At 52.9% G+C, this 27,334-nt stretch overlaps 1 protein-coding gene across 1 annotated transcript; it reads right to left on the bottom strand.

Moving 5' to 3' along the window:
- RND2 (Rho family GTPase 2) lies at window positions 1-27,048 on the bottom strand. Its single transcript, XM_038385157.2, is given in 6 exon segments — window positions 1-505; window positions 3,583-3,717; window positions 7,840-7,949; window positions 26,178-26,265; window positions 26,855-27,000; window positions 27,003-27,048. Coding segments are annotated over 6 exon segments (759 nt in total). The 5' UTR covers window positions 27,034-27,048; the 3' UTR covers window positions 1-256.
- Window positions 27,049-27,334: the final 286 nt, after the last annotated feature.

Below are 27,334 nucleotides of genomic sequence, written 5' to 3'. Positions count from 1 at the left end.
TTCACTTCATCACAGACTTTCCAGCACCTGAATATTCCTCCGCTGTGTGGTTCCTTTACCCCAAGCAGTCAGCACAGCAACAGCCAATCCAGAAGTCTCCATGGTGGGGGGTGACACATGCACCCTGATTTGCAGCTAGCATCTCTCAGACCTAGAGAGACTAAAAGAAAAGCCTTGGGAAGGCAGGCTGGCACCTTTGCCTAGGCCCGTTTCTGTACAAAACAAACACACACACACACTATTTACAACCCATTTGTCACATGATGGAGCAGCTCTTGGCTCGGTCTTTCCTGATCTCTGTGTCATTCAACAAGTCCGTCCTGCTGGGCATCTGAGACGCCCGCTTCAGTCCCCGCTTTGAGTTGCTGCGCTTGAGATTCTTGTGCATCTTGTTCACGGAGGCCAGCGTGGTTACGTGGAAGACATCCCGCACGCTGTTCTCAGAGACCTTGGAGGAGCATTCCACGTAGGCCACTGCCCCCATCTGCCGTGCCAGCGTGCTGCCCTAGGAGTTGGGGAAGGGAGAGAAGTGTTTGCATGGCAGCCGCTGGCAGCATCCGTTCACACGGCATCAGCCTGTGTGTGCTGGCAGCTGCAGGCAGTAAGTATGGCTCGGTGGGAAGCTGCTCTCACACAACGTTAATTCATCCCCTATCCAAACAGTGAGAGCGCTGGGTGCAGACAAGCCTCCTGAGCAGCCGGCACTGCAGGTGCCAATGGGATGGCAGTGCCAGGAACACTAGTGTCAGATGCCGGTTCACTAATATCCCAGCTGTGGGCAGAATCAGCCAGTGACAGGCAGGAGGGCCCGTTCTCAGATGGCAGGAGGGCAAGGCAGCCTTTCCTCCCGACTCTCACTTGGCGTCCGAGGTGCGAGAGGGCTGGGGTGCATATCCTCCCCCGCACTAGGCATTTGATTACAGGTTCTTCACATTCCCAGCCCCTGGGCAGGCAGCGTGGCCTGGGATTAAGAACACGTAATGGCTTGACTCAACCACCCCTGCCTCTGACAGCTCCACATGCCGGAGCTCTGCCATGCTGGATGCTCGTGCTCCGGCAGGGCTCCAGGAGCTCGGGCAGGGCTGTACCATTTCCATAGGCCCAGCCTGAACAAGCAGTAGGGCTGGGACCACATTACCCACAGAGACACCAGCAAGGGAGAGAGGCAGGGCCTTTTGTGCTCCTGGCGGAAGTTAGAGCCGCTCAGCCATTGTGGGGAGACGAGGGACAGTAACTGCCGTGCTCACCGCGGTTAGATAATCGAGATAAATGGCACCAACTCCCAATGGGCAGTGAGAGAACGGGGTTTGGGTCTTGTCACCTGCTTCTAACTACAAGAACTTTTACCCCACAGAACAGCTTCTTTCTTTTCTCCTATCCTTTGCTCCCAGCTTGTCCTGGTGCAAGGGCCCCAGAATTACCTGGCACTGGCTGCTCAGGCAGCTTCCCATCTATTAGACCCTTCTCTTGTGATTGGCACATTACCACCATGAATTATTGGAGATGGGGTCCCATTGTGCTGGGTGCTGTGTATACACTGAACCATCCCTGGCCTGTCAAATAGACAAAGGCTGGATTATTGTCCCCATTTTACAAGCAAGGAACTGAGGCCCAGAGAGACGTAGAGACTTTTCCAAGGTCACATGTTGAACCAAGAGCTTCCCAGGCTAGTGCCTTAACCCCACACAGGTCCCATGGCAGACAGAATCCCTCCCCTCCACTTCTGGATAGTGGACCCTGAACCCACGCTGCCTAAAAGTGGGAATTTGCTCATCACTCAGCCAGACACCTGCTCCTTAAATGACTTTAGCCCTGGCACCTAGAAGAGGCAATGGGAGGACTTGTGAGCTCTGTGTCTCCAACGCATGTTTGTGACACCATCTGAGCTGCCCGACCTGCACCGACACCCCAGTGGTGAACCCGGAGGGGAAATCATCCCCTTGTCCCAGTGAGCAACCTTGAACAAGCAAAACCAGAGCATCATTTATCCCTCCCCTGCAAGCTGACGCCGTGGCGCCATAAACAGAGAACAGGTTTCAGCCCACAGGAAGCAAGGACAGCCCTACAGTTCTAAAGGGGATGCCAGGAGGCTGTAGCTGGGTGATGGATGCAGCTAGTGCAACATCTCTCCCCCCTTACCCCTCAGCAATGCCAAAGAGACGAGACTGAGCACTCAGCTCAGGGGCAAAGTGTTGCTGTCTCAGGCCTTGGCTGCACACAGTTGTGCCATTTAAACCAAAAGCAGGATGTTAAACGGTGCAAACCGCTGTGTGGATGTGCCGATTTCAGTTTAAATCGCATTAACTTCAGATTAGTTTACATCAGTTAAGAACTGGTTTAAGACAAACTGAAATAAACCTGCTCTTGCACCAAAACATGCATCCACGCCATGTGCAAGTTTGCATCAATTTGATTAAACAGATTGGAAAGGGCTTCAGCTTGAGTGGGCCTTGCACTGGCCCCCTTCACAGGGTGAATTTCTCCTTTGGGGCTTTCACCTCAGTTCACTCCCTTGAAATCTGGCAGGTAAAACTTCCCCCCCCCCATCAAAGACTGTGCAGCAATTCCCATGCATCTCACAGAATTGGCAGCAGTGCCCTGGAAAGGTTATTGGGTACCAGGCAGCATGTGCCAAGCAGCAGAAGGCAGGACTGAATCCGTCTGTGATCGCAACTTCTGCATGCTCTGGGGCAAGGTGCCACGCTCAGGGATGTGTTCACCCATCTGACAGCGAATGGATCATCATGTGGCTTGCACTGGGGCACCCAACCTAAGGGCCAGTCTCGGGGCAATTGAGCAGTGGCTTCCTTGGAGGGGTGGTCTAATGCAGCAGGATGGAATGAAGCCCAACCCTGGTGCCAGATGAACCCACGGACAGCAGCATCCTCTCTCCTACTCACAGCTTGCTCCAAGATGAGGTCTCTCGTGATCAGAAGCATAGAGGGCATTGCCCATTTGCACAACAGCCTCCAATGGGTCATGATCTGCTCGGATAAGCGACATTCAGCCCTAGGCTCTGCCCCCAACTGCAGTCACTGAAGGCCGGCCTGGGGCTTTCCCTCCACCTAGTCTGCAGCAGCCAGCCCAGTACATCACCCTTGCCACCAAGCAGCAACAGAGAACTGCAGCCTCATTTCCCAGTGTGGAGAAAGCTTCCTGCTGGAGCCCAGGGAGCCCTCCCACCTTCGAGCAGCCCCACCCCCGCTGCCGTTACCACCCACTCTATAGCAGGATCAAGTATCTTCATCCCTTCTAGTAAAGTAATTTTAGCTGCTAGGTGCCAACCAGAAACGAACACCTGTGTGCAGAGGAACGGCTCCTGGGAGGCGCCCACAACCTGAATATTCAGCAAGAGTGCTAAGAATACACGCAGCTCGCACTGAGGACGGAGAGAAGAGCGTCTGCGAGCCAGAGCTGCCTGCTCCATCAAGCCTGGCCCAGACCAGCACTGGAGCAGGCAGAGAGAGGCCTGGCCGCTGGTCCCAGCACAATGGAGGGCATGCAGCCCAGCTCCCGTCCATCAGCAGGGTTTCCTGTAGCTAGCAGGACTTGGGGCATACTCCACTCCCTGGAGAAGCTCACCTGCTCGTGTGTGACGGGGATGAGGCGCTGCTTGGAGAGCTCCCGGAGGGTGTTCAGATCCGTCCGCATGTCCAGCTTGCAGCCAACCAGCACGATCTTCGCGTTGGGGCAGAACTCCTGGGTCTCCCCTTGCCACTGCGGGAGAGAGCAACACGGGGCGGGGTTAAATGGCAGCTCGCAGGGCTCACCGAGAGGGGCTAGGGCTCTCCCCCATTCCACCTTCATCCTGGGAGCAAGACAGCCACCCAGGGCACAGCAGGAGCCAGCAAGGGGCATTAGGCAGACTCTAGCCCTTGGGCACAGACTTTGCCGTATCCATTACAAACACTCAGCCAGCGCACATCTGGGAGTGGCTGGGTACCTGGAGGTCAGAATGGGAAAACAGAGACAGTCGCCTTTTGACCTTTTGAATCTAACATGAGGCTTTAATGGGATGAGGCTGGGACAAACTGCAAAGCCCTCCAGTGCAGATGCCCTTTCCAAGCTGGGGGCACAGCTGTTTGAAGGGCGATTAGCTCACCAGGGCACGTTATTGATGGTCACAGGCAAGGAATTAGCAGAGTGTCTCTTGAATAGGGGGCTTCTCGCTCACTTGTTCCAGATGTGCCTTGCAGACCTGCTAAGCCTAAGCTCCATCCCCCCACTGTGCCCCCCAGGAAGCCACTTCTGGGCTTAACTAAGGAAAGTAATGACCACACAGTCTGGTGCACAGATCTGGCACTTCAAAGGGTGCCCCAGCTGAGCCCTCTGCACAACTGTTTCCAAGACACCCCAGTCATCAGGGAGCTAATTTGCACAGCAAACACGGAATTGGTTTGCCTGTCAAGACTTCAGAAACACAGCCATGGCCAGTGGCCTTAGGACTGGGAGCCCTGGAAGGAACAGGCTAGGGCATCAAACGGCCATTTCCTCTGCTCTAACTGGCAGCTTCTGAAGCTCCAGCATGCAGCTCAGTGGCTGCGGCAGAAAATAAAACCGTCCCCCATGACCTCTCTGCCCTCCACCCCTCCCCAAAGAAGATTTGTCTAGGTCGCCTTGCTGTTATCTGGAGTCAGCTACCTGGCTACAGTGCTCAGTGCTGGGAAGTGCAGCCAGACAGTGAGCAGAAACTCCCAGCATCTCAACTCATCCAGCATTCACTCAGAACTAACAATATCCTACTAGAGGAGCTGATGGGAAAATATTCCAGGCAATTAAAAAACGACCTGGTGCCCACGGTCTGATGGAAAAATACATAGCTCAGAATAGCTTTCTGAATGAAATAGGTTTCATTCTGCAAACATCAGGGTAGAGCAGCCACAGCTGGACGTAGAGAGAGAGAGAAAAACCATCTATTCCACCAGGAGGGTGGGCCTAAGTGTTTGCTTCCCCACAGACTGTCCAGACCTGTGGCCAGAAACACAGGCAGCCTCTGTGGTGCTCAGCAATTCCACTGCACCAGCAGCTGATTGCACAGCTCACGGGAGATTCCACGGTCTCGGACATCACTGCCAGTTGCAATGACTCAGAGGCTTCAGATGGCAGGTGCCTAAAATTCCTTTGTAGTTTGAACGCAAACATCAGCATTCATCCAGGGGATAGAGATCCCGATCCTGGAGAAGGTGGAGCAGCAGGGTCACCAGAACTAGGCTCCAAACTACTGCAGCCCTGAAATGACAGTCCCCTGCACTGGAGAGAGAGGGACCTGATTCTGGTCTATAACCAGGCAGAAATTAATCTGCATGAGACAGATGCTGGAGAGGGGCACACTGGGACTGGAGTTTGCCGTGGGTCCCAGACACAGGGCTGCACTACCAAGACCTGTCAGGATTAAGGCAGTGCACCACAAAAGCCCAGGCTGTATATACTAGCAAGCTGTTTGGATTCTCTCAGGTGGCTCCTTCCCCCTCAGTGTGACGTGCTGTTTATATAAACGAAGGCTCCACGAATCAAATGCTCGTTCAGGTTTTGTATCCTAGGCATCAGACGGGCTGTAATAATAAAAGGATTCCTCTGCTGAATTGAGCATCTTGGCCCAGGGCTGGAATAGGCAGCTTTATTATCCTCACTAATTTGATATCAAAAGCTAAACCCTATTTCCACTTCATGGTGTCTTAGGCATTCTCCTCACCTCTGAAGCCTGCAAAACCTGCGCCAAAGGAAACAAGGCATCTATTCAGAGGTACTTAAGAAATCCCTGGTGTTTTAGGGTTTATTTTAAGTTGCCATATCAAAAAAGACATTGCCTAATAGCATTTGAGGCATCTGGGAAGGCTGTGCAGGGAGATCTTGCATTTAACAGCACAGGAGTGTCTGCAAATAGAGCCATAAATAAATGCCTGCTCAGGACAATTAGTGGGTTTCTTGCTCATTAAGGTAGAAGTGATTTGCTGTTGCTATTATTCTGCAGATCCTTAAACTGGGCAATGAGTCTCCTTACCATCCACATGCAGCCTGCCGCCCTCTAAACAGCGAGAGCCAGATCTAGGGAGCTGCTTTGGATTCAAACACTGAGCGAGTTGTTAAAGGGTCTTTGTCCCCTTCGCCAGGATCTCGCAGTCCCAGCCCCACCTCCCAGTGCTCCCTATCAGCAGGAACAGCTGAACAAGAGGCATTTGCTTCAGCTCAGCAGTTGGCAAAACTTTGAGGGGGTCACCAGGCCAGACACCACAATGTGATTTATTCAGAAGCTAGTGTCTGGGCCAGTCCAGTAACTTGGGGCTTGTTAGCGGGAGCAACAATAGTGATCTCTTAGATTTCTGCAGGGCCTTTCACTCCACGGGACTCCAAAGTGCTTTTCAAAGTAGATATCAGCCATGGCGCCCCTCTGGAGAGGGATAGACCAGCTATTTCACAGAGCACAGCAATGGTGCACTGCAGTGAGAACTACAGGAAACTGCAGGAGGAATCTCACTCAACGGAATGTAACGGCCCATCCGAGTTTGGCCAGGATGCTGGGGTAACAGAAAGTGCTATCGAGTCACAGATGTGGGTTTTGCAGCTCACCAGAAAGGAGGCTGCTCCAACAGCACGATACCCATAAGCAAAATTCTGGGACATTGGGTCACTCAGCGCTAACTCAGAGGGAAGTGCTTCCCCAGCACCGTTCCTTGCAGTGCTGCAGGTTGTCCCTGGTAGCCTCCCATCTCTGTACTGCATAGCACATGCAGGTCTGCTGAAGTTCTACCTAAAATCTGTTATCCCTGGGTAGTTCTCAAGATCTGACATACTATTACCAGCCACACAGGATGGCTTTGCTGGAAGATGCTAAACTGTCACTAGACAAACCACTAGACAAACCTCTAGCTGCTAGTGGAGAAGCTTGACCGGTCAGCTCAGATTTATGCTGCCAGTGGCCTGTAGCAGGCAGCATCCAAGTGCCCATGGACTAACAGTGGCCCTCTGCCTCCCAGCCTGGCCAACACCCTTGTGCCAATTCATCTTATTCTCAGACAGGTCTGAGATTCAGTAGCACAGCTGGTTATTTTTGTTGTCAATCTGTGGGGAGTTGACCGCCGCCCTCTCCACGGTGCATACGCTGACCTGAGAGGGACTGAGCCAGCTAATGAACTCTCCAGTCACAAGAAAATGGGCACCGGGCCCACTTCTCAACTCTTGTGAGCTAATTCCTAGCACGCTGGCTGCTGGGGGTGCTAACCAGGCCTTTGAGATGCACCGCACTTTCCCAGGTCTTCATTAAAAACAGAACACTCACCAAGCCACCCCTCTCCTATGCACAACTCCCTTCTCCAGCCCTCCAGGAGCTGCACTGTTCATATGGGCGCCTTTCAGTTTGAAATGTGTCACTTTCTGCTGCAGCCCAGGTGGGGGGGAAGACAGCAGCCGCTGTTAAGGGTAGGGATGAGAAAAGTGGCCTCTGACCTGGCTCATGGCAGGGGACTGGCCCCTCCAGAAGGGCTCAGGTATCAAGAACCTTACACCAGGAAAGAGCTGGTCCTTTCCCAGGCAGTGTGAGCACCCTGGGGGAGGGGGAAAGTGCACGAGGTGAGCAAGTGTGCACAGGCCATCTTGCCCCACCACTCAGGGCCCCATCCCTGTGAGCGGAGAGCCTGACACCATTCTGAGCCGGGTGTTAGACAATGGCCAGGACACATAGCCGGACCTAGAGGGTCAACGGGGCATTCACCTGGCCCATGGCAATGCCCTGACCCCATTTCCACAGGCCTTGGGCTACAAATTCCCAGAGTGGCACCCTGGGCTGTAGTGACACAGCCTGCTTCACAGGACAGCGGCTATGACAGAGCACCAGACACTGACCTTCTTGAGTACACTGTCCAGCGTCTCTGGGCGGCTGATGTCAAAGCAGATGAGCACAGCGTCCGAATCAGGGTAGGCCAAGGGGCGGACGTTGTCATAATACGCTGAGCCTGAAACAGAGAGGGAGGCGAGCAGTTAGTGGAGACATGCTCCACACCCCTGGATTGTGCTAGACAGGAGCGAGGCTGTCAGTTATTCCTGGAGCCTGGCAAGGGCAAGCCAGGCAGGTAGACCGATTCGCTCTCCCAGGTGCCATATTGTTAATTCCAGGCACAGCTGGTGGTGATGTTGCTACAGAACTGCCCAGGTAATGTAATTAATGCCACTCTGTCTGGGTTTATGGACAATAGAACCTGTCAAACTAATCTGATATTTTTTGTATGAGATTACAAGTTTGGTTGATAAAGGTGATCGTGTTGATATAATATACTACAACTCCTGTAAGGTGTTTGACTTGGTACCACACGACATTCCGATTAAAAACTAGAAGGATATAAAATTAACATGGCCCATTAAATGGATTAAAAGCCAGCTAATGGATAGATCTGAAAATGTAACTATAAACAGGGAATCAACACTGAGCAGGTGTATTTCTAGTGGGATCCTGCAGGGATCTGTTCTTGACTTTGCCCTATTTAACATTTTTATCAATGACCTGGAGGAAAACATAAAATCGTCAGGCAGCCCAATTCCCTTTTTTGGTACATAAAAACGCGCCATGTTTGGAGATTGGGCCATAAATAGAGAAACTCCGACTCTGGATTCTGCAGGGTTTCTGAGGGAGCTGGCAAGGTGCCTGCACTGCTCCCCACCCAGCCAGCCCTCAAATGCAAATGTCAGCCATTAAAGTCAGCATCCCATCATGTTTTTATTTGAAGTGCATTCTGTGTGCGATTGTAAATGCCTCAGTAAACAGTAATGGAGCAATCAGCTCACTGCTACTTAAAACCACTGTTACAGTTTTATATTTGGCTTTACAATGGCTTAAGCTTCCGGGAGGGATGAGCAGCAGCTGTTCATTTATGAAACAGGGAAGCAGAGACACCCGAGTCCTTGTTGAATTCACTATTCTTTTTCCCTCTTTTGCCAAAAGAATCCCCCATCCCCCGGGTGCGGAAACAGGACACGCTTCCTGTCGGCAGCCCCTTGGGAATACTCTTGGCCGGCACTTTCCCACTGCAAGGGAGGGAGTCCAAGCACCCAGGCCGGGTGTCAAATGGTCCCTTGATGGAGCACAGCGTCTGATGAATTATGGATGATGACAGTTCACATTTCCGGAAGGGCGAGAGGAGAATAGGCTAATTCTCTGCTGGAGTTTCTAGTCATGAGAATCTAGCTCTCCTCCCCCATCGCTGGCTGAGAAGGCTCTGCCACATGAGCCGGGATGCATAGTGCCAACTGGGAGCTTGGCAGATAAGAGGACAAGGCCCTGACCCAAACTGTCTCCCATTGAAATATCCTTCTCCTCCATGGTGGGAGGGGGAAATAAACCACTTGGAGCAGGGTTTCCTCATCTGCACGGACAAGCTGAGCACAGAGCCCTATTGATTCCCAGTTCAGCCCCAGAGAGGAAGAACAGTCTGATCTCCCCATTCCATGGCAGAGCTGGCAGCTCCCTGGCACCATCGGGGCTCAACGGGCTTTAGGGGAATCCTAACAGAACACATGTGCTAACCTCACAGAGCCCTCTCATTATCACAGAGAAGGACACATCAACTCTGCCCAGCCAAGGGCCATGTCAGAACCCTAAGACCAGCCCCACAGGTGCTGTGCATGGCTGCCATCTGCTTGCTGGTGGAGTGCTGAATGCGGAAGCCTGGTACTGAAACACAGCGGAGTCATGGGCTGCATGTTAGAATCCCCCAAACCATGGAGAGGAGGTCAACAGATCACGGGTCTGATAGTGCGGTTCCACAAGCCAACAGCCCAGTGAGCGTTCAGGAAACGTAGAGGGCTGGGGATGGGGAGCCAGACAAGAATCACTGTAGAGATGAGGCAGGTAAGGTAACAAGTTTTGTCGGACCACCTTCCGCTACTTAAAGGGACGTGCTTTCCTCACCCACGTTGTCTCTCTCATGCCTGGGACCAACACAGCCACAGGAACACTGCAAATTGTACGAATTAATGGACACTTTACCAGGCATGTCTTACCCAGAGCCAAAACCGCAGGGATAGGACATGGGGATGGGACTGTACAGAGGGAGCAGCTCCTGACAGCTCCACAGTGCGTCTGTTAATCTCAGGTTTCAAAGTAGCAGCCGTGTTAGTCTGTATTCGCAAAAAGAAAAGGAGTACTTGTGGCACCTTAGAGACTAAAATTTATTAGAGCATAAGCTTTCGTGAGTTACAGCTCACTTAATCGGATGCATCCAATGAAGTGAGCTGTAACTCCTGAAAGTTTATGCTCTAATAAATTTGTTAGTCTCTAAGGTGCCACAAGTACTCCTTTTCTTTTTGTTAATCTCAGATGTCTACTGTTCATTAGGGTCACATCTCTCCCAGAGTGATCCCCATCTGGGGAGGGGTCTCCCATTCTGGAAGCCCAAAATGCCTTGAGCCTGATTTTCCAGAAGTGCTGAGCACGCAGAACTCCTGGGGACTGGAGAAGTTCAGACTCACTGCAAAATTCAGCGTAGGGTGGCCCCAGCCTATGACAGCTCCAGCACAAGGCACCCGCTTTTGAGTGATCATACTCAGCTGCTCCAGTCTGGGCCAGTTAAGGCTCCAGGCCCAAGAGGGAGAGTCACCACCAGCCTGCATGAGAGAGCCCTCTTCACATCGCACTAGAAGCTAGAGGATGCCCAGCTAGCACCCCAGTTGCAGGGCAAGCTAGCTGCCTGTGCTCCCACCTGCCATAACTGCCCGACAGCCTGGCCTGCCCCTGGGGTTCCCAGTGGGAGCACTCTGCTCTTGTCTGTGGAGGCGGCAGCCAGCAGGCTGAGAGAGCAGCTGAAAGAGCACTTAGAACGCTGCACCCTGCGGATCCATCTGGAGAGTCCTGGCCCAGTCTTAGGCCCAAATCACCTTGTCTGTGGCTGGCAGGTCTGGCACCAGCAATCCCTCCCCTTCCCAGCTGTCCCCGGAGCACAGAGCGAACCCCACTCCCACGGAATCGGAGGCTGCTGGTTAAGGTGGCAGGACTGAGCTCCGCTAGGCAGCCAGTTTCCAGGCCCCTCTTCCAAAGCCAGTTCGGCAGCTCGAGCTCTGTTACAGTCTGGGCAATGATAGACACGGGCTCTGCAGTCAGAACCGGTCATGGGGCCCTCCCGGCTGCACTGGGATCCAGCTAAACGGACATGGGACCCAGCACAGATCTCTGCGTGCTCAGAAAGGAACTTGGACAGAGTCTGTACAGAGCCTTTATCCCCCTGTGTGGGCAGGACTGCACCCTTGCCCCCCCCCCGCAGGCAGGAGGGCCCCCACCCTTGCCCTCCTGACACCCTGCCCCACACAGCCTCTTGTTAGAGTTCAAGTTTTAAAGAAAGGTCTCTGGATGCCTCCTCCTCTCTTCCAGTCTGGGCAACTTTCCCTTTTGTGCAGGAGATTTCGGCTCCTCTGAGCACAGTCATTGCTACAGCCAACTGTATCATAGCAACATGCCATTTCCTGCAGCATATCCTGTGGGGCTGCTGACTAATGGAGCACGGCCCTTGATTTAGTTTGTGCACCACCAGCAGTGTCACTACCCTCCTGAGTCTCTCTCGCACACACACACACACACACACACACACACACACACACACACACACACTCCAGCAGCTTCTCCCACCGTGTGAGTATGCGCTTGCTGTTCAGGGGCTGCGAGGGCCTCCTGCTGATGGCGAGGAGGCTCCAGGCCAGAATGGCCTTTGCACCCCCTGACAGGCTGCTCTCAACTCAAGAGCTTGGGAGAGGCACAGAAGCAGAGTTTGAAGTCACACCCATGTCAATAGTGGCTGGTCCAGAAACCCGCCCGCTTTCCAGAGTCTGTTCCAGCCATGAACAGCAAAGGCTGGAGCAGTCTCTGCCTGCTCTAGGAGCCTCAAAGCCAGAGGTGTTCTGAGGTGGAGGAGGGCTTGGTTTCACATCTCCCTAAGACCCAGACTTTACAATGGTCTTTCAGGGAAACGACTCTCAAATTCGCCTGAGGGGCCATTTTAGAATTTCTGCAGCCAACACTTTGACAATCAAAGGTCGTGGTCCCCCCTCAGCATCGACTCTGGCTCGCTGACCACTCTACGCCTTTCAAGGATTCCAGCGAGACACCCTGGAGATCTACAGTTTAGCGCTTTCCAAGGTGTGCACAGGCTCATGGGTCCGTGGAGCTAACCTGCCAGGACTGCCTAGGACATGCTCCCTTTCGGATCCAGGTCTGCAGGAAATAAGAGCGACGGACATCTGTCAATGATTAAAGAGAGAAAGCTAGACAGTCACCAAAGTCACTGTCAAAAACGAAACAAAGAAAAGGAGGACTTGTGGCACCTTAGAGACTAACAAATTTATTTGAACATAAGCTTTCGTGAGCTACAACTCACTGCATCGGATCAATAAAATAAAATAAAGCGTCTGAAATTCAGAGGTGACTAGCTCCTCTCCCTTAGCAGCACCATGCCGGGGGTTGTGACTCAGCCAGGGAGTCTCCTGTTGTTGGGCAAGGGACTGCAATGTGCTGTTGCCTTTACACCAAAGCAGTGCTAATCTCAGTTTGCTGCTTCTCAGCTGTTCTGAGTGATGATGAGACTCAGAAAATGGGGCCCCTCCAGCCAACACTAGCATGTTCCAAGCTGGGACAGCGAATATGGATCCAGAGTCCCAGCAGGCTGGGCAGGAGGCCCCCACCAGCCCCAGCTTATGCAGCACAGAAAGCTGCAGAGGGGCCTGAATCTTTGAGCCTCACTCTACCCAGAGGATTTGCTGTAAAAACTCTTCCTCCAGAATCCACAGATGCTGCAGTGTATCCTGGAGTCCTGCCAAGAACGTCCTTTACAGAGCAAGACAGCAGCTCCAGCCAGCTCGCTGAAGTGCTGCATGCCAAGCACAAGGCGGAAAGCCAGCCCACAGATTGCAGAGCCTGTGGAGAATGCTCCCCCTGCGCCAGAAGAATCCCAGCTCCCAGGCATATGGCAAACAAGCCCACTAGCTGAGCACCCTCAGCCTCTGCTTTGTGCAGGGAGGGTGCTCACAGAAGGCCCCAGCTCTGTGCAGAGGGTTCACACCATTTCTGCCAAGCCTGCTGCCATGCCAGGACATTTAACATTCCATTTCCACTCCAAGGCCCACTCCCAGCTCAGATCACACACACGGGAGGCCATGCGGCCACAGCTGTAAATAACACACATCTTCCCAGCACCTTGCACTGCAGGATCTCCAGCACATCAGGAACATGTAACTTGACAGACACAAACAGGGGGACATAGCGACTCCTGCAGCCCCCACCCCTCTGGCCTTAGGTCAGCATTCTCGCTCTTCTTGGCTATATGAAGTGGATGGGAGATACCACTTGGACAGAGGATTCATTTTCTAGCCACAAAGGCTGTGAATACACAGGAGTGACTCTGATACATACCCTTCCCAGCAAACAGCCCCCCAGGCTGGCTGGGAAACCCTGGGCGGTTGGGGGATGGATGGGGACTAGCGTGAGAACAAAGCTCAGCTTTGGAACAAGCACAGCATTCGATCACACGCAGCCTCGCCAATCCAGCCGATTTACAATTTGAGTGCTACAATCCCTGAGTTAATATTACATGAAGTGCCAGCTAAACACAACTGCTTTTCCAATTAGTCACTGCCCCAGCAGGTCCAGCGAGGATGGAGGGTTTTAATAAATAAATAAATAAATACGAGATTTTATTCATCCTGTGAAAATCCCAACATGCTTTACAAATGCACGGGATAAAGGAATACTTCACCCAGCCTCTCTCAGACTGGAAGACAACAGCGATATGACAGCGGACAGCAATTCTACAGTCATTTGGGATGGGGAATAAAGACAACACTGAGGAAGGATGATCAGAGCACCAGTCTGGGGCTTAGGAGACATGGGTTCAGTTCTCTCCTCCACCAGACTCCCTGTGACCTCAAGCCAGTCACCGAGTCTCTCTGCCTCGCCACTGGGAGAATAGCCCTGCTTTCCCAAAGAGTGAGTGAGGAGAGATGTATGAAAGATTGCGAGAGGTCAGATGCTACAGCAACAGGGGCCAGCTAAGCGCCTCGGAGATGGAGGATGGCCGACTGCAATTACCCCAGCCTGACCGACCAGGAAAGCAGAGCCCCGCCGTGGGATCTGTGACATCCACATGTGGGTCGCAGCTCACCAGCACAATGCCCCCCTAGCATCACCGGAGGGCAGTCGTCCACACCTAGTCAGAGGGAAGTGTGCCCCCTCCTGGGGAAAAGACCACTTCCTGCAGCACCCAAGTTTCCCCCGGAGGTCTCCCAACCACCTGTGCTCGGCGCATAGCCCTGCTTAGCTCATGAGCTCTGACAAGGGTCTAGCCCAAGGTGAAGGGCTGCACCGAGGCAGTGACGTAGGAAGAGCAAATGGGTGGATGAGCACTGGGCTCACAGCCTTTGCCTGCCAGGGCAGAGGCAGCACAGATGGTGGCTTGGAGTGAATCTACAGACGCCAGTCAGGTGGCATCCAGCTTCCTGCCATGGCAGCAGCCTGGGAACACCTCTGCCAGGTACAGAGCTGCACAAGCCTGAGGGAAGTGGCTTCATGCATACAAACTATTTTTTGTGGACTGCTGGCCCTCCTCACTCTGCTAGCATTCCTCAGCTTTGTCTAGAAGGAGAAATCAGAGACATGCCTGAACCCAGTGTAAACAGTTAGCGGGGCGGAGGGCGGGCGGGGGGGCAGGATCAAAGCAAGTTACAGACTTTTGGCAGGCCACAAAAAGCCGCACTGCCACAGCTCTGCACAGCTCCATTCCCCGAAGGAGACATTCCCTCTTTGCTGCAGATGCCACTGCCTGTCTGGCCCTTCCTTGCTCCCTTTCTGCCCTCTGCAAAATCCTGCAATTCACAGGCCTGAGCAAAGCCCTTCTGAGCAATAAATGCAGTTGGGTTTTTCTCTCCCGCATCTACCTTTGTGCTTTGAGGTGTCCTTGAATGGAGCCTCCTGCAGCAGGCAGCTCATTTGCATGAGAAAGGCACAGCTCGTATAACAGCCCCGCTATTGTCCCCCTCCCAGGACCTGTCCAAGGGGAAGTAAAGAAGTGTAAAAGGCCCTGGACTGAAAACCTGACAGTGAATGAAAGGGACAGAAGTGGCAGCCTTCCCAGAAGTCTTTGGTAAATAACAGCCAGGCCAGTCCCCATGGGGAGCTGGGAACCGGCCAGCTGATTTTCTAAGAAATGTTTGGTGCCATTTTCTCTGCAGATGCACTGAGAGGGGACGCCCTTCCACGTCTCCTGGCAGCTACCGAGGGCCAGCTGAACACCACGAGAGTGCAGGAAAAAGCAGCCCAGCCTTCAAGAGCTGGTTAAACAGCCTTGCGAGGACACGCCTAGTCCCAAGTGTGGGGAGGTTTGAGGGTTTGCATGCTCTTTACTATTTGACTGTAAAAGCCAGCTGGCATTTACAGGAAGTGAGCATATCATGGGAATCCAGCCACTCGCCTTGCCAGCTCGGGATGGGCCCGGCCCTGCAGAGGTCCCTTCATTGTGATGTGTGTGTGCAGTGCCCGCCAACAGCTAAAGGAATCCATGTGCACCGACTGCAGACACATCCCCCCAGATCCTTTACTCGGGGGCTGGCCTGAAAACAAAGCACTCAGCTGCTGGCGATGCCAACCATCTGGACTGGGAGCTTTTTCTGTCCCACTCTCTGGAATTCCTTCTGATGCATCTTCCTGTCTTGCAGAAACTCTCAGGAATACACCTGCTTCCAAGCTGTGCATCCAGAGGAAAAGCCCTATGGATCTGGCTGGATGAAGGGCACTTTGTGCCCTTAGAACCAAGACACCGCCGGCCCACTTTTAACAGGGGCATTGTAGATGCCATTTAATAAAAGCTTCACAAGAGAACGGTTGTTATTTATATAGCCCCAGCAATCTGACAGACTTTTTGCAGATGTGCGGGAAGGCAGGGTCCCTGCCCTGATGACATTACAATCCTTAAACTACAGAGAAAAGGTAGCATTTAAAGAACTGGCTGGATGTCTCTGGAATACGACAGAGCAGAATATTTAAATGTCCCACCTCTTTACAGCTAGAACTGATGGGCAACGTAAGCAGGAGGCCAAGAAATTAGCTACTGCAGCTTTTTATAGAGCAGAACCTATCAAATCAGGACGATAATCTGAGCTTTCCTTCATTGGCTCAGAGATCAGCTTCGCTCTCCTAATCTGAAACAAGCCCCGTTCCCCCTGAATAAAAGTCAGAGGAATTTCTTGTCAAGTGATTCGCAGGCAGCAGTGATATTCCAGAGCAGATTGCTGAGTGTCCTCCTGACCCCAACTCAGTTGGACACAAACAGAGGTCAAGGATCCATGACCCCAGCCTCGCTGCTCATGGTGTGCAGTGGGTTGATAATGCAGTCCCTGCTGATACAAGAAGCATATTTCAAGCAGTGGCATGGTGTACACCCCAGTTCAAGCCAGGAATTGTGACAAGTGGCAGAGGCAGGAAGCAAAGAATTCTGGTGACAAACCCAGGCAAGCCAGCAACCAGGGCCCTGCTAATTGGGATGGCATGACAGCTGAGCAGCCAGGAAGCCCAAAAGCATGCACCAGATTCCAGAGCAGGGATGTTAGCAGCACAAGTGGCACAATGCAGCAACAAGTAGCACTATTATCAAAGATAAAGGTCAATGGCATCAAAAGTGAAATGGATCTAGTGGACACAAGGGAAGAAGAGAAGCAGGAACACTCCAACTTCACCCTGCTCCCCAGCTGCAGCTGTAGGCGGTTCCAATGTCTGCAGGTGAAATTCAATGCTTGTACCTGGCCCTTCTCTAGCACTTTCACCCAGAGATCTCAAGCCCTTCACAAAGTCTTATCCCCATCTGTTTATTTCTTGCCACTTAAAACAGCAGGAAGACTCTTATCTGCTGCTCTGGGCACCCTGACGTTTATAAAAAACCACCAGTGGCAATATAAAGAAACCCAGCTGCAGCCAACCCCCTCATCAAAATGCCATCCCCAACACAACCAAACAAGCAGGACTTTCCCAACATGCACCTGCTGAAGGCATTACTCGACTCCGCCCCCCCATGAACGGCATTTACCATAGGGAGACAAGACGCCCAGGGACTTCAGAAGGAGCTTTGGCCAAGGATGCCCTGAATTGCTCTGCAGAAATTACAGCTTAACGAGAATCAATTCAGCACCTTTAGGCCAGTCCTCGGTAGGGACCTAGGGGAGGCGATTCAACAGCCTAATACCACAAGAGTCTGAGCTGAGATTTGTGCCTGGCTGGACACTGCTGCTGCTCCTGCAATGTTGCTGTAACCCGGGAGTCTGTGAACACCGGGCAGAATAAGCGATCATCTGGAAAGCGCATGACTAAGACAACAGCTAATCAACTCAGACAATTAACCTCTGCTCCTAATTCTTGTGCTGCACATAGAAAAAGCCACCAGTAAATTACAAACTGGCCCAGCTGGTGGGTTTTCCAATGGAGGTGACCAGGATGAAGGGGGTGTGAGATTTAACTACTTTGGGGGGCTGTTTCTGGGCCTCTCGCCAGGCCTCATTACTGAACAGTTATCACTCACAGGCAGTCCAGCTTGCATAGTTCTTGGCAGAGGAATCCCCCAGTCGAGGCAAGGGTCAGTGAGCTGGGCCAAATTCCCACCGTGGATGTGCAGCTCACGGAGGGAGAGAACTGCACGGTTCACACCCCCACACTTGCTGGGGCTGAAATCCAAGCATGCCAGGAAGGAGCGGCTCCGGAGGTCCATCAGGCGAGCTTTGCTGCACACCACAAAAAGACCACCCCTTCCCTTCTCCTGGGAGCACTGGAACTGGGAGGGGCTGGGCAGAGGGCGTTTCCAGACGTTCAGCACACTCCGCTTTTGCACACTTCGTTTAGGGAGCCAGGACCAGAGCCATCAATGAAAGCCCTGGGAAGACCCCTCTGCAGCCTGTGCAGTTTGCTCTGCCAGGGTTTCAGTAGAGCAGGCAGGTCTCTACCCCAGATGGCAAGCTGTCCAAGGAGCAGTTTTAAAGTCCTCAGAGCATGTTGTGTTGTGCAGATGGCCTGGCTTGGGAAAGGAATGGAGATTGGCTCCCCAGGCCAGTGAGAATGGATACGTGAACATGTAGGGCTTGGTGGTCTCTGGTTGCCTGGCTGGCGACTCTCTGGCAGCCAGTTCTCAGAGTGACTGGCACTGGCTCCAGCACATGCAGCTCACCCAGTTTCTTCAGCCAGATGCTAGAATCACACTGGTGGCAGCTGATTAAGTAGACGAATGAGAATGAGAAAAGTCTCTGGACGTGATCGTGACACATCCCGAAGCCAGGGGCTTTAGGCACCCCAAGCACATTCCAGATTGTCCCTGATGCCTCCTAATCCAGTCCGTGGATTACAGCAAGGAATGGAAGCGGCAAACCCACAGGTTCCCTCAGCATAGTTTGGTGCAGGCACCATGCCACTGTGCTTCATAGGGAAATGTCTCTGGGGCCAACCAAGCTCATGCAGTTATCTCCCAAGGAGCTGAGATGCTCCACGCTTCAAGTTCCACATGTGTAAATGGCAAATGGCTCGCAGCCTGGGGTAAGAGCACGGGGGCTTCTGCCGCACTAAGGGCTGGAGCTCATAAACTTGTGCACTTATTTCTCTGGAGAGCCTGGCATTGGAGGAATGTTGCATCCTCATCATTCCCAAATGGAGCAGAGTCCGGGATGCCATGTCTTTCCGGCTCATTCACAGTGAGTTTTAGCTTGTGCGATCTGCCACCCCGACTACCCTTAAATCAAGGACTCTGGTATTCCCCCGCAGCTTCTGCCCCCATGAGAGCGAGACTAAAATTTATTTGCATTTCTGAAGGGAAAAGACGTGGGATTCTCGTTACCAGTCTGGCTGCCTCTGCCCTTTGCTATTATAAAGATAAGCTACCGCAGGGCCCAGAGTCCTAGGGGACTTGCTGCTCCAGGGGGCTTTCTGCAGTTCTGTTTATGTCACCTGACATGATAGGAAACCCCCACCCCCACCCTTACAGTTATTGTATTGCTGTGTATTGCGCTAGCAACCCCAATCAGGCCCATTCAGCCGGGTGCTGCAGATGTGCTGAAGAAGAGACAGTCCCTGCCCCAAAGCACTTACAGTCCAACTAGAAGAGGGACAGAGCTGGGGAAGGGGAGCATTATTCTCCCCATTGTACAGAAGGGGGAAGCGTGGTCTGGAGAGAGGCAAGGTGACTTGGGCCAAGGTCCCTCGGGGGCAGGAGTCAGAGCAGGGAATGAACCTATCGCTCTTAAGTGGCAGCACAGCCCCTTAACACCCGCCTCTCACTCCTAAACCAGGTCACACTCCCATCACTACCGGCTCTCCAGCCCCGTCCACCAGCCAGTTTCCATGTGCTTTATAAGCCTGTAGGAAGGTTAGTCTGCCAGCCCGCCTGTGAGATGGAGAAAGGCCTGTCACTGCAGAGAGCCATGCCCTGCCCTGCCATGTGGGGGCCTAACCGCACTGCTAGGCAGAAACCTTCACTGTTGTGCCATGCAGCACCCCCCCACTTCGCTGCTGCACGGAGCTGCTCCAATCCCATTTACCCCCTGTCCTGCTAAATGGCCCCCGAGCCATCCCTGCGCAGGGAAATCAGCCTCTGCTAGCATCTTCCCAGACACACAGGAAATCTATTTCAAGCATCAGCATTTCTGTGCTAGCCCTGTGACTTCTTAAACTGCTGTCCGATTGGTTATTGACCTGCATGAGATTGTGAGCCAGCTGCACATATTTTTAGGCTTAACTACTTATTTGTTCGGAGGCAGGACACAAGTATGTTGACGGGGCATTTGAGGAGTTATTCTGGGATGAAAGAGCAGCTCCGCATTTCTCCTCTGCCTCAGAGAGTGAGTGGCACTGAACTCTTGTCCTTTCCCTTGCACTAAAAGGACCCGCAGTGGTGATCCTGCGAGCACTTGCACTGGGACTTTGGGAATGAGAAAGCTCCAAGAATCCATGGCAAGGTCACCCTTAAACCCCAACCCTATTCAGCTTCTTAATCTCATCAACATTCCTCAAGAGCTCCCACTGAAGAGGTATTTATTATCAGAAGCTGTGGGTTCCCACACTCCAGACCACAGCAAGGCAGCCTGCTTGCTGAATGCCAGAAGGGAAGGGGGGGGGGAGAATTCCAGATTCACTGTATTATTCTTGTCCTGAAAGCACAACCTCTGAGGCAAAAACACGACCCGCAATCCTGCGCCGAAGCAGGCCCCACTGCTGCAAGTGACGGAGTCCTAGCTACACTACAACTCCCACTGTCCCTCCTATGGGGGGTGAATTCTGGGGCCCATTATTTTCACATAGACCGGTGCTGCCTAACTGCCTTTAGGGGGCTGAATCGGAGCCAATGCAAAGCACAGAGTCAGGCCAGGATCCACACCAATTACTGCGTTGGCATAGCTACCCCTAGCATCAACAGGCAGCACGCAATGTGCATCAGCAAGGAGTACCTGGGTTTCCAAGCAAGGATAAACTGCCTCAATGCAAACCGCAGCTTTGCTGGTCTACCCGAGGGGGCACCTTAGGGCACAAATGCCATCTCTACCGCTATCAAGGGTGCTGGCCATTGCACCAACAGAGGCTTGGCTGCAGGGTCTGAACGCCACAGCACAAAGGAGGCCTTGGATTACTTGGCTCACTTCCTGCCCTTAGAGGAGAGAACACGGATTAAATCCCAGACCGACCAAACCCCACTGACTTGCTGCTTCTCCCACGGCCTCAGAGAGGGGTTCCCTACCCATGTGTCATCTGAGGCCGTTTCTCCAAATCCAGTAACCAGGGCAAAGGAGGGAGAGCTGGGGAAGGAACACTACCACCAGAGCCATGGAGGAGCAAGGGAGATGATGGAAGAAAGTCACTCTGGTGCGAGCTGGCTGCAGTAAACACACCGGAGATACGCGGGGGGCAGCAGTGACTGTTGGCAAGGAGTGGGCAGAAGGAGCGTTCAGTTGCAACTCTGAGTCGCCCCCTTTCAGGATTCAGCTGGAGAGCTAGGTCACTGGGAAGAGGGCAAGCAAAGCTTTTAGCCACTGCACTGCGGGGGGGGGGGGGAGATGAGAGAGAGAGGGACTTGCTGAACCCACCAGCCATTCCCATAGAGAGCAAGATTTTCCATAGCCAATCAGACCATTGGTCCAGCAAGTCCAGTGACCAATACCTGGAGCTTCACAGAAAGCAATCCCCCTCCTCCCTACCCCATCACCAAAAAAAAAACAACCAGCCTGCCTCGCCCTGTCACCTGGCCAGCCATCAATCCACTTAGTGGAGACCTGCTAAGAGGCCTGGAAATGTCACAGCCTCACCTCAGCAAAAGTGTCCTGAGGGGTCACTAACTTACCCAGCCCTTTTAACAGCTGGCTGCAGGTTCTCTTGCTACACTTGGCAGGGGAGGGGAAAAACCCTTTCCCACATCAGATTTCAGGGACCACTCCTGAGATTCGCAGAGGAAGCAAGACTTGATGGGGGAAGATTATTTGCCAAGCCACCAGGGGTCACAAGACAAATATAAGAGTTTCCCAGCGCAACCGGTACTTCCGACTGTGCAGAGCCAGCCTGTGCCAGCCGTACATGCACCTCAGCGAGCAGAGAGATCAGAATGCAGGCGCCGTGAGGCTGAAGGGTGGCAAAGCAATCTCTCCTCTGCAAGAAGAGCACTGCAGCTCCCCGCTGGAGTCCTGGGTCCAGCAAAGCTGTTCCAACGCCACAGGTCCCCCTCCCTCCAGCAAAATGCTCCTCTTCTCCAGACTGACAGGTGGGCTTTCCCCGTCTCCTGTCATTTGGAGGCATCAAACTACTTCTTAATGGTTTCAAAAATACACATAAAAGAGGTGGGGGGAGGAATGGCCACCCCTGCTGTGCTGTAAAATGACACCTGACACTATTTCACCCTCATGCCATGTCCGGGTGTAGGACAGACGTACAAAGAAACAAACACTGAACATGACTGACGTCTGCAGGGAGGGGTCCTGAGCCAATCTCTTGTTCTCTTCATTGCTGAATGCATGTCTGAGATCTCAGGACCTGTGGTGAAATTCCCTGCAGACGGGGTGCACTGGCCTCATCTACACAAGGAGGCTTTACCCTCGCTGGAGGCTTTTCAGGGCCAAGAATTCTATTCTAGGCCAGGGTCACCTTGCAACTATGAAAAACTGAATGGAGAGTTAAGGGTTAAAAGATTTTTCAAGAGAAAATCCAAGTCCGCAGTATGATTTGGGGATTAATTTGGGTTCCTCATTGCTGCCATTCACCCTCCAATAACGTTCCCTACTAGATTTACCTGTTCCCTTGCCAGCTGCTAATGTCAGAGCCGGATTTGCCACTTAGCAAGAGGGGCAAAATTCAGCCTGAGAGGCCTACATTAGCCAGCCTCCTCCACAAGTCACCTGGTCTGTTAGCCTCAGGCAAGCTGCTCCCAGGAGCTGCACACAATATCGTAGTTTAGAACACAATTATCAACAGCATCTTGGACAGTTAGATAAGCTGTGGCTGCATTTAGCTCCAATAGAGGGAGTTTTCTAACAAGAGTGCTCTTGCAGTAGGGCCTGTTACGGGACACAGGACCACCCCAGGCGGCTCTACACACTTTCACAACTACCTAATTGCAAAGGAAAAAAAATTGACAGGCAGCTCCCCAGCTCGGGTCTCTACAAATCCCAGGAGGGTGGAAGCCCAAGGTGTCAGCTTCAGTCACCAGGAGTTGGCGAGCGAGAAAACTATAAACCATCGTCTCAAAAGGAGGGGATACCCAGCAGCACCCTTCCCTCCTGCGGAGGATGGAATTTAGGCAGGAAACAATACTCCCTGCTTGTAAGCCGGTTAAAAGTGGCAGCGGGTAGCCCCCAGTCTAGAGAAAGAGCATCCTGCGGACAGTCACTCTGCACCAGCGGGGCAATTAGCTGCTCCAAATCCCATCAGCTCAGCTGCTTCCATTTGCTATTGTGTGAAACTTATTTTACCAAAAGCTTCTGTTGACAAGTGTCTCCAAAGGAAAGTGGAAATTCGACAGCAGTTCACAGTCTACAGCTAAAAATATCAGTTTGATTATGGGGAAAATTGGTGTGTGCTGTTTTGCAGGACCATTTATTGAAGAACTAGCTCTTGTATATTTCAAATTCAAGCCGCAAAGGAAGGGAATTTATCTGGGAAGCTATCTAGTGACCTCTCTCCACAATAACCCATTTAAAAAGGGTTTACATGTTTCCGAAGGAGAAGGAGTGAGAACAAATCAAAATCTGTTCACAGCAAAGAAAAGGGAGATAAATGTTGGATAAAACTCACTTCTTTTGTTTAAAAGGAAAAAAGGGTAGAACTGAGTGCGTCACAGAGCGTGATGCAGGCGTACAATACATGTATACCTCTAAAACCATTTCATCACATCATTTTCTTTTAACATTGGTAACATCAAAGCAAATGTTCTGGAAAATTCCTAAAAAACACCTAGTGCGTCAAACATGCTACCGTGCACTCGAAAGCTGATGTTTTTAATTCTGAGATGCAGACGCTCACCGCGGAGCCATTGGCCTCTAACAATCGCACACTTTCACAACTGGGGACAGGCCTCAAGGTTTTAAAGTTCAGAAACTCCCCCAAGCAAATCCGAGGCAATTATTCTGGATAACAAAACTCAATGCCCACACACAAAAAGCCATGAGAATGACAGGATTTTCTGCTCTCACTTCATTCCCTAGCAAGCCAAGTGTCTGATTCACCGCTGCACTACGCTGGTGTAGCCCAGGTAGTACCCCGCCGTTAATAGGCCCTAAGCTTTAGCTGAACTTTTGTTACTGGGTGTTCAGAAGGACTTTATGCAGACACATCAGTTCAATAATTCCCCAACTCTGCACCACTTTGTGTATTCAGTCTCCACAGTTTCTGCCTCTAGGTAAACACTGGTAGCTGAAGCCTTTCCATTGTTTCATCCCTTGCTCTGCCCCTCCAACAGCTGCCCTGCCAACCAGTTCACTGCCGCTGCTGCTCCTGCAAAGGGAAAGACCCTCTTTCTCTCTCAAGACAGAGGGACCTTTCGGCAGCACACACTTCTCCCAGGACAGGAAGCCCCCAGTGCGAACTTCACAGCTGCATCTTGCACAGCAGAGACCAGCTCCCGTGGTAAACTGCTAACCCCACAGCTATAAATTAAGCTAACATGCAAGAGCAAGGGAATTCCAATTTAGGGTTTCATATGGAATGTAACCTCACTTCTCAGTCTGAATCCCAAGAGTCATCAATAGGAAAAAAAAATAAGAGCCTTAATTAACCTTCCCAGAAGATTTCTAGCACAAGCACCCAGCCACGTCCTGGCTCTCGGCTGCATCAGTGTTGCCCTGGGAGTCCAAAAAGGTTTTCAAAAGTAAATTTAAAGGTGCACCCACATTTTTGTGCTAATGCCAACATTTTATCAGCACTGCTACAAAAAACCACTTGTGTCGATGCTCGTTTAGTGTCATAAGGCTCTCACTGATTTAGGTGGGCTGCATTTATGGCTTCCTGCATGATCTCAGCCGGACACAGACAAAAACAAACAAACAAAAACCCAAAACCATTTGTCAAAGGGAAGAGAGTAATGAGAGAAAGGAACCTTCCTGCAGCACATTCCTCACCAAGGTGAGGTCTCCAGTCTTGAGAGCTTTTCCCCCCTTTCCTTGCTAGCCTCACCTTGCACCTAAGAACTGGTTTTATTATCACGCAGTTGTATCCATGATACAATCAAAACAGGAAAGACACTGAGCACAGAACAGCAACTGAACGTAGTGTAGAGCAGCACTCCTAGGAGACTGTATCAGTGGCAAGCTAAAATCCATCTATGTTTTAATATAAAGATAAGATATACGAAGGGGTTACTGTGTATTAGTGTTGGGCCAGAAGTGGGGAACAACTGGGCTTGTGTGAGGGTGCAACGAAGCACAATGCTGTGCAGAGAAGACACTGAAACGACCCCAGTATCAGAATGCAGCCAGTGACATTTCTAAAGTTCCAAGGAACAAGTAGGCATTAGTGGAAAAGCCAGTTGTCATGAGGGCAAACAGCTTGCAGAGTGGGTCTACAGCCCACACAGGGGTTAACGATATAGACTTATGTAAAGGGTGCCCACACCACTGAGGGAGATTTGTTTGGCCTGGTTCGAGGGGTTATAATAACCAGGAGTCACACATTTCAAATAAACAAGGAAATCTAGGTTAGCTGTCAGGAATGGCTCCTAGAGGAGGTGCTCTTGCTGCCTACGGAATAGTCTCCCAAGGGAAATGGTACAAGCCCAGGCTCTGGAGATATTTACAACTGGATTGCATAAAAACAGCACGAGTTTGCAGAAAAAATCCCACCCCTGGAGGCAGCTGCACCCCGTTGTTTCAGCTCGGTGGGTTTGGGTTTGGTGAAGTGGGATGAAAATAGAGTCTCTAACCCTCAGGGACTAGCCCCTTGTAATACAGTGTAGGGCATGACCCTGCATTGGTCCTGGGGGGCAAGGAGAGGAGAAAGGATCCAAGAGACCTCCCCATCTCTAGTTTCTGTGTGAACAAAGCTGTTGTCTGTTCAAAGGTCCAACTTTCATAGGTCTTAGAAGAGTCCCAGCAAGGCAAATTGTAGGAAACTATGAAAATACCCACCCTGGCCTCCCCCAATAACCCATCACTCTGTCCCCTCCTACAGCCTGAGGGAAGAAGGGTATTACTAATTCTGCTGTATTACTTTAAAACACCTCACCTATCTGGACAACAGGCAGTGCCACGATTCCCTACGTGGGAGAAGGACAGATCTGCAGCTGGGTCTGGTTTGTGCCCCACACGGGGAAGATCAGCAGGCAGGCCGCTATCATCACCCCATGCCAGCACATCAAAGCTGGCAGGCTGCCTCCTCCTGGGGACAGCTGTCGTGCCCTGGTTAGAGAACAGTACAGGGTCTGGAGGGGCTGCTGGGAGAAGGGGGCTCTGCAAACCTGGGTGGGGAGCAATGAGGGGATGGGACAGAGCAGGAGAGGAAATGGAGAGAGTTGGGGGACCCACCAAGAGGAGTGGGGTGAGGGAAAGGGGATTCCAGCAGGCAGGAGGGGAAAATGGGGATCCCAGCCTGGGAGAGAGTCCTGACTACTGAATCCAGGATCCAACATTCTCCTGAACATTTACCAGCCAAGCCACAAAATCTCCGCTCCCGAAATCCCCAGCACCCCCATCCGGCCTATCTGCCCCCTCACCTGAGGTGTCCCACATGTTGAGCTCGATGCGCTGCTTGTCGATCTCAAAGCTCGCTGTGTAGTTCTCGAACACGGTGGGGACATAGTTCTGGGGGAGGAGACGGGACAAGCCCAGGTCAGCAGTGCCCGCGCCGGCAGCCCCAGGGAGCGAGTGGATCCTGCCCTGGCGTCAGCACCGGGAGCCGATCATCATTGTAACCGTCCCTGACAGACCCCTGCCATGTCCGCAGCACCCTCAGCCCCGACACCAGCTCCCCAGTCACACCTCAAATCTCCACCCAGTCCCCAACTCCATTCATCCCCCATCACACCCCCAGCTCCTGCCACACCCCCAGCCCAGCCCCCCCAGCTGCACCCCAATTCCCCACCAGACCCCAGCTCTCCCAGCCAGAACTCCACTGCCCTTCAGCCCCACCCCCATCAGCACCCAATCACACCCCCAGCCCATCCTCCCAGCTCCCCCAGCCACACCCCAGCTCCCTCCGCCCAGAGCCCCAGTCCCCCCTTCATCACTCTCCACACCCCCAAACCAGACTCCCGTCTCTCCCAGCTGCACTCCCAACCCCTTCAGCTCCTAGGGGCACCCGTCCCCTTCAACTCCCACCACACCCCAGCTCGTATCAACCCCCAGCACATCACAGGCCATCCCCAGCCGCACCCCCAAGTCCCCACCAGACCCCCAGCCGCCCTAAATCCCCTGGCCGCACGCCCAGCTCCCCACCCGGCCCCGCAGCTTCCCCCGCAAATCCCCCGCCGCACCTCGGGTAGCTGTCCTTGGCGAAGACATGCAGCAGCGCCGTCTTGCCGCACTGGGTGTCCCCACCACCACGATCTTGCAGCGGGCCCCGCTCTCCATGGTGCCGCTACGCGCCCCGCATCGCAGCGCCCGGCTCCGCTCCGGACCCGGCGCCCGGCGCCCGGGCCGCTTTACCGGGAGCAGCCCTCGCGCGGCCGCGCCCCCGGCTCCCCCCGGCACCAACCAGGCGCGGAGCCGCCGCGGCCGCCCCGCCCCGACCCCGCCTGCGACCGCCTCTCTCGGGGGCTGCGAGCCGGAGCCGGAGCCGGAGCTCGGGGGCAGCGCCCAGAGGGGCTCGGTTACAGGGTGGGGGGCGTCGCTACTCCCCGCTCTGAGACCCAGCCCGAGCCCAGCTATCCTT

Source organism: Dermochelys coriacea, chromosome 27 (assembly GCF_009764565.3).
Source record: "Dermochelys coriacea isolate rDerCor1 chromosome 27, rDerCor1.pri.v4, whole genome shotgun sequence".
Taxonomy (NCBI): domain Eukaryota; kingdom Metazoa; phylum Chordata; order Testudines; family Dermochelyidae; genus Dermochelys; species Dermochelys coriacea.
This window is presented reverse-complemented; position numbering and strand designations above follow the sequence as displayed.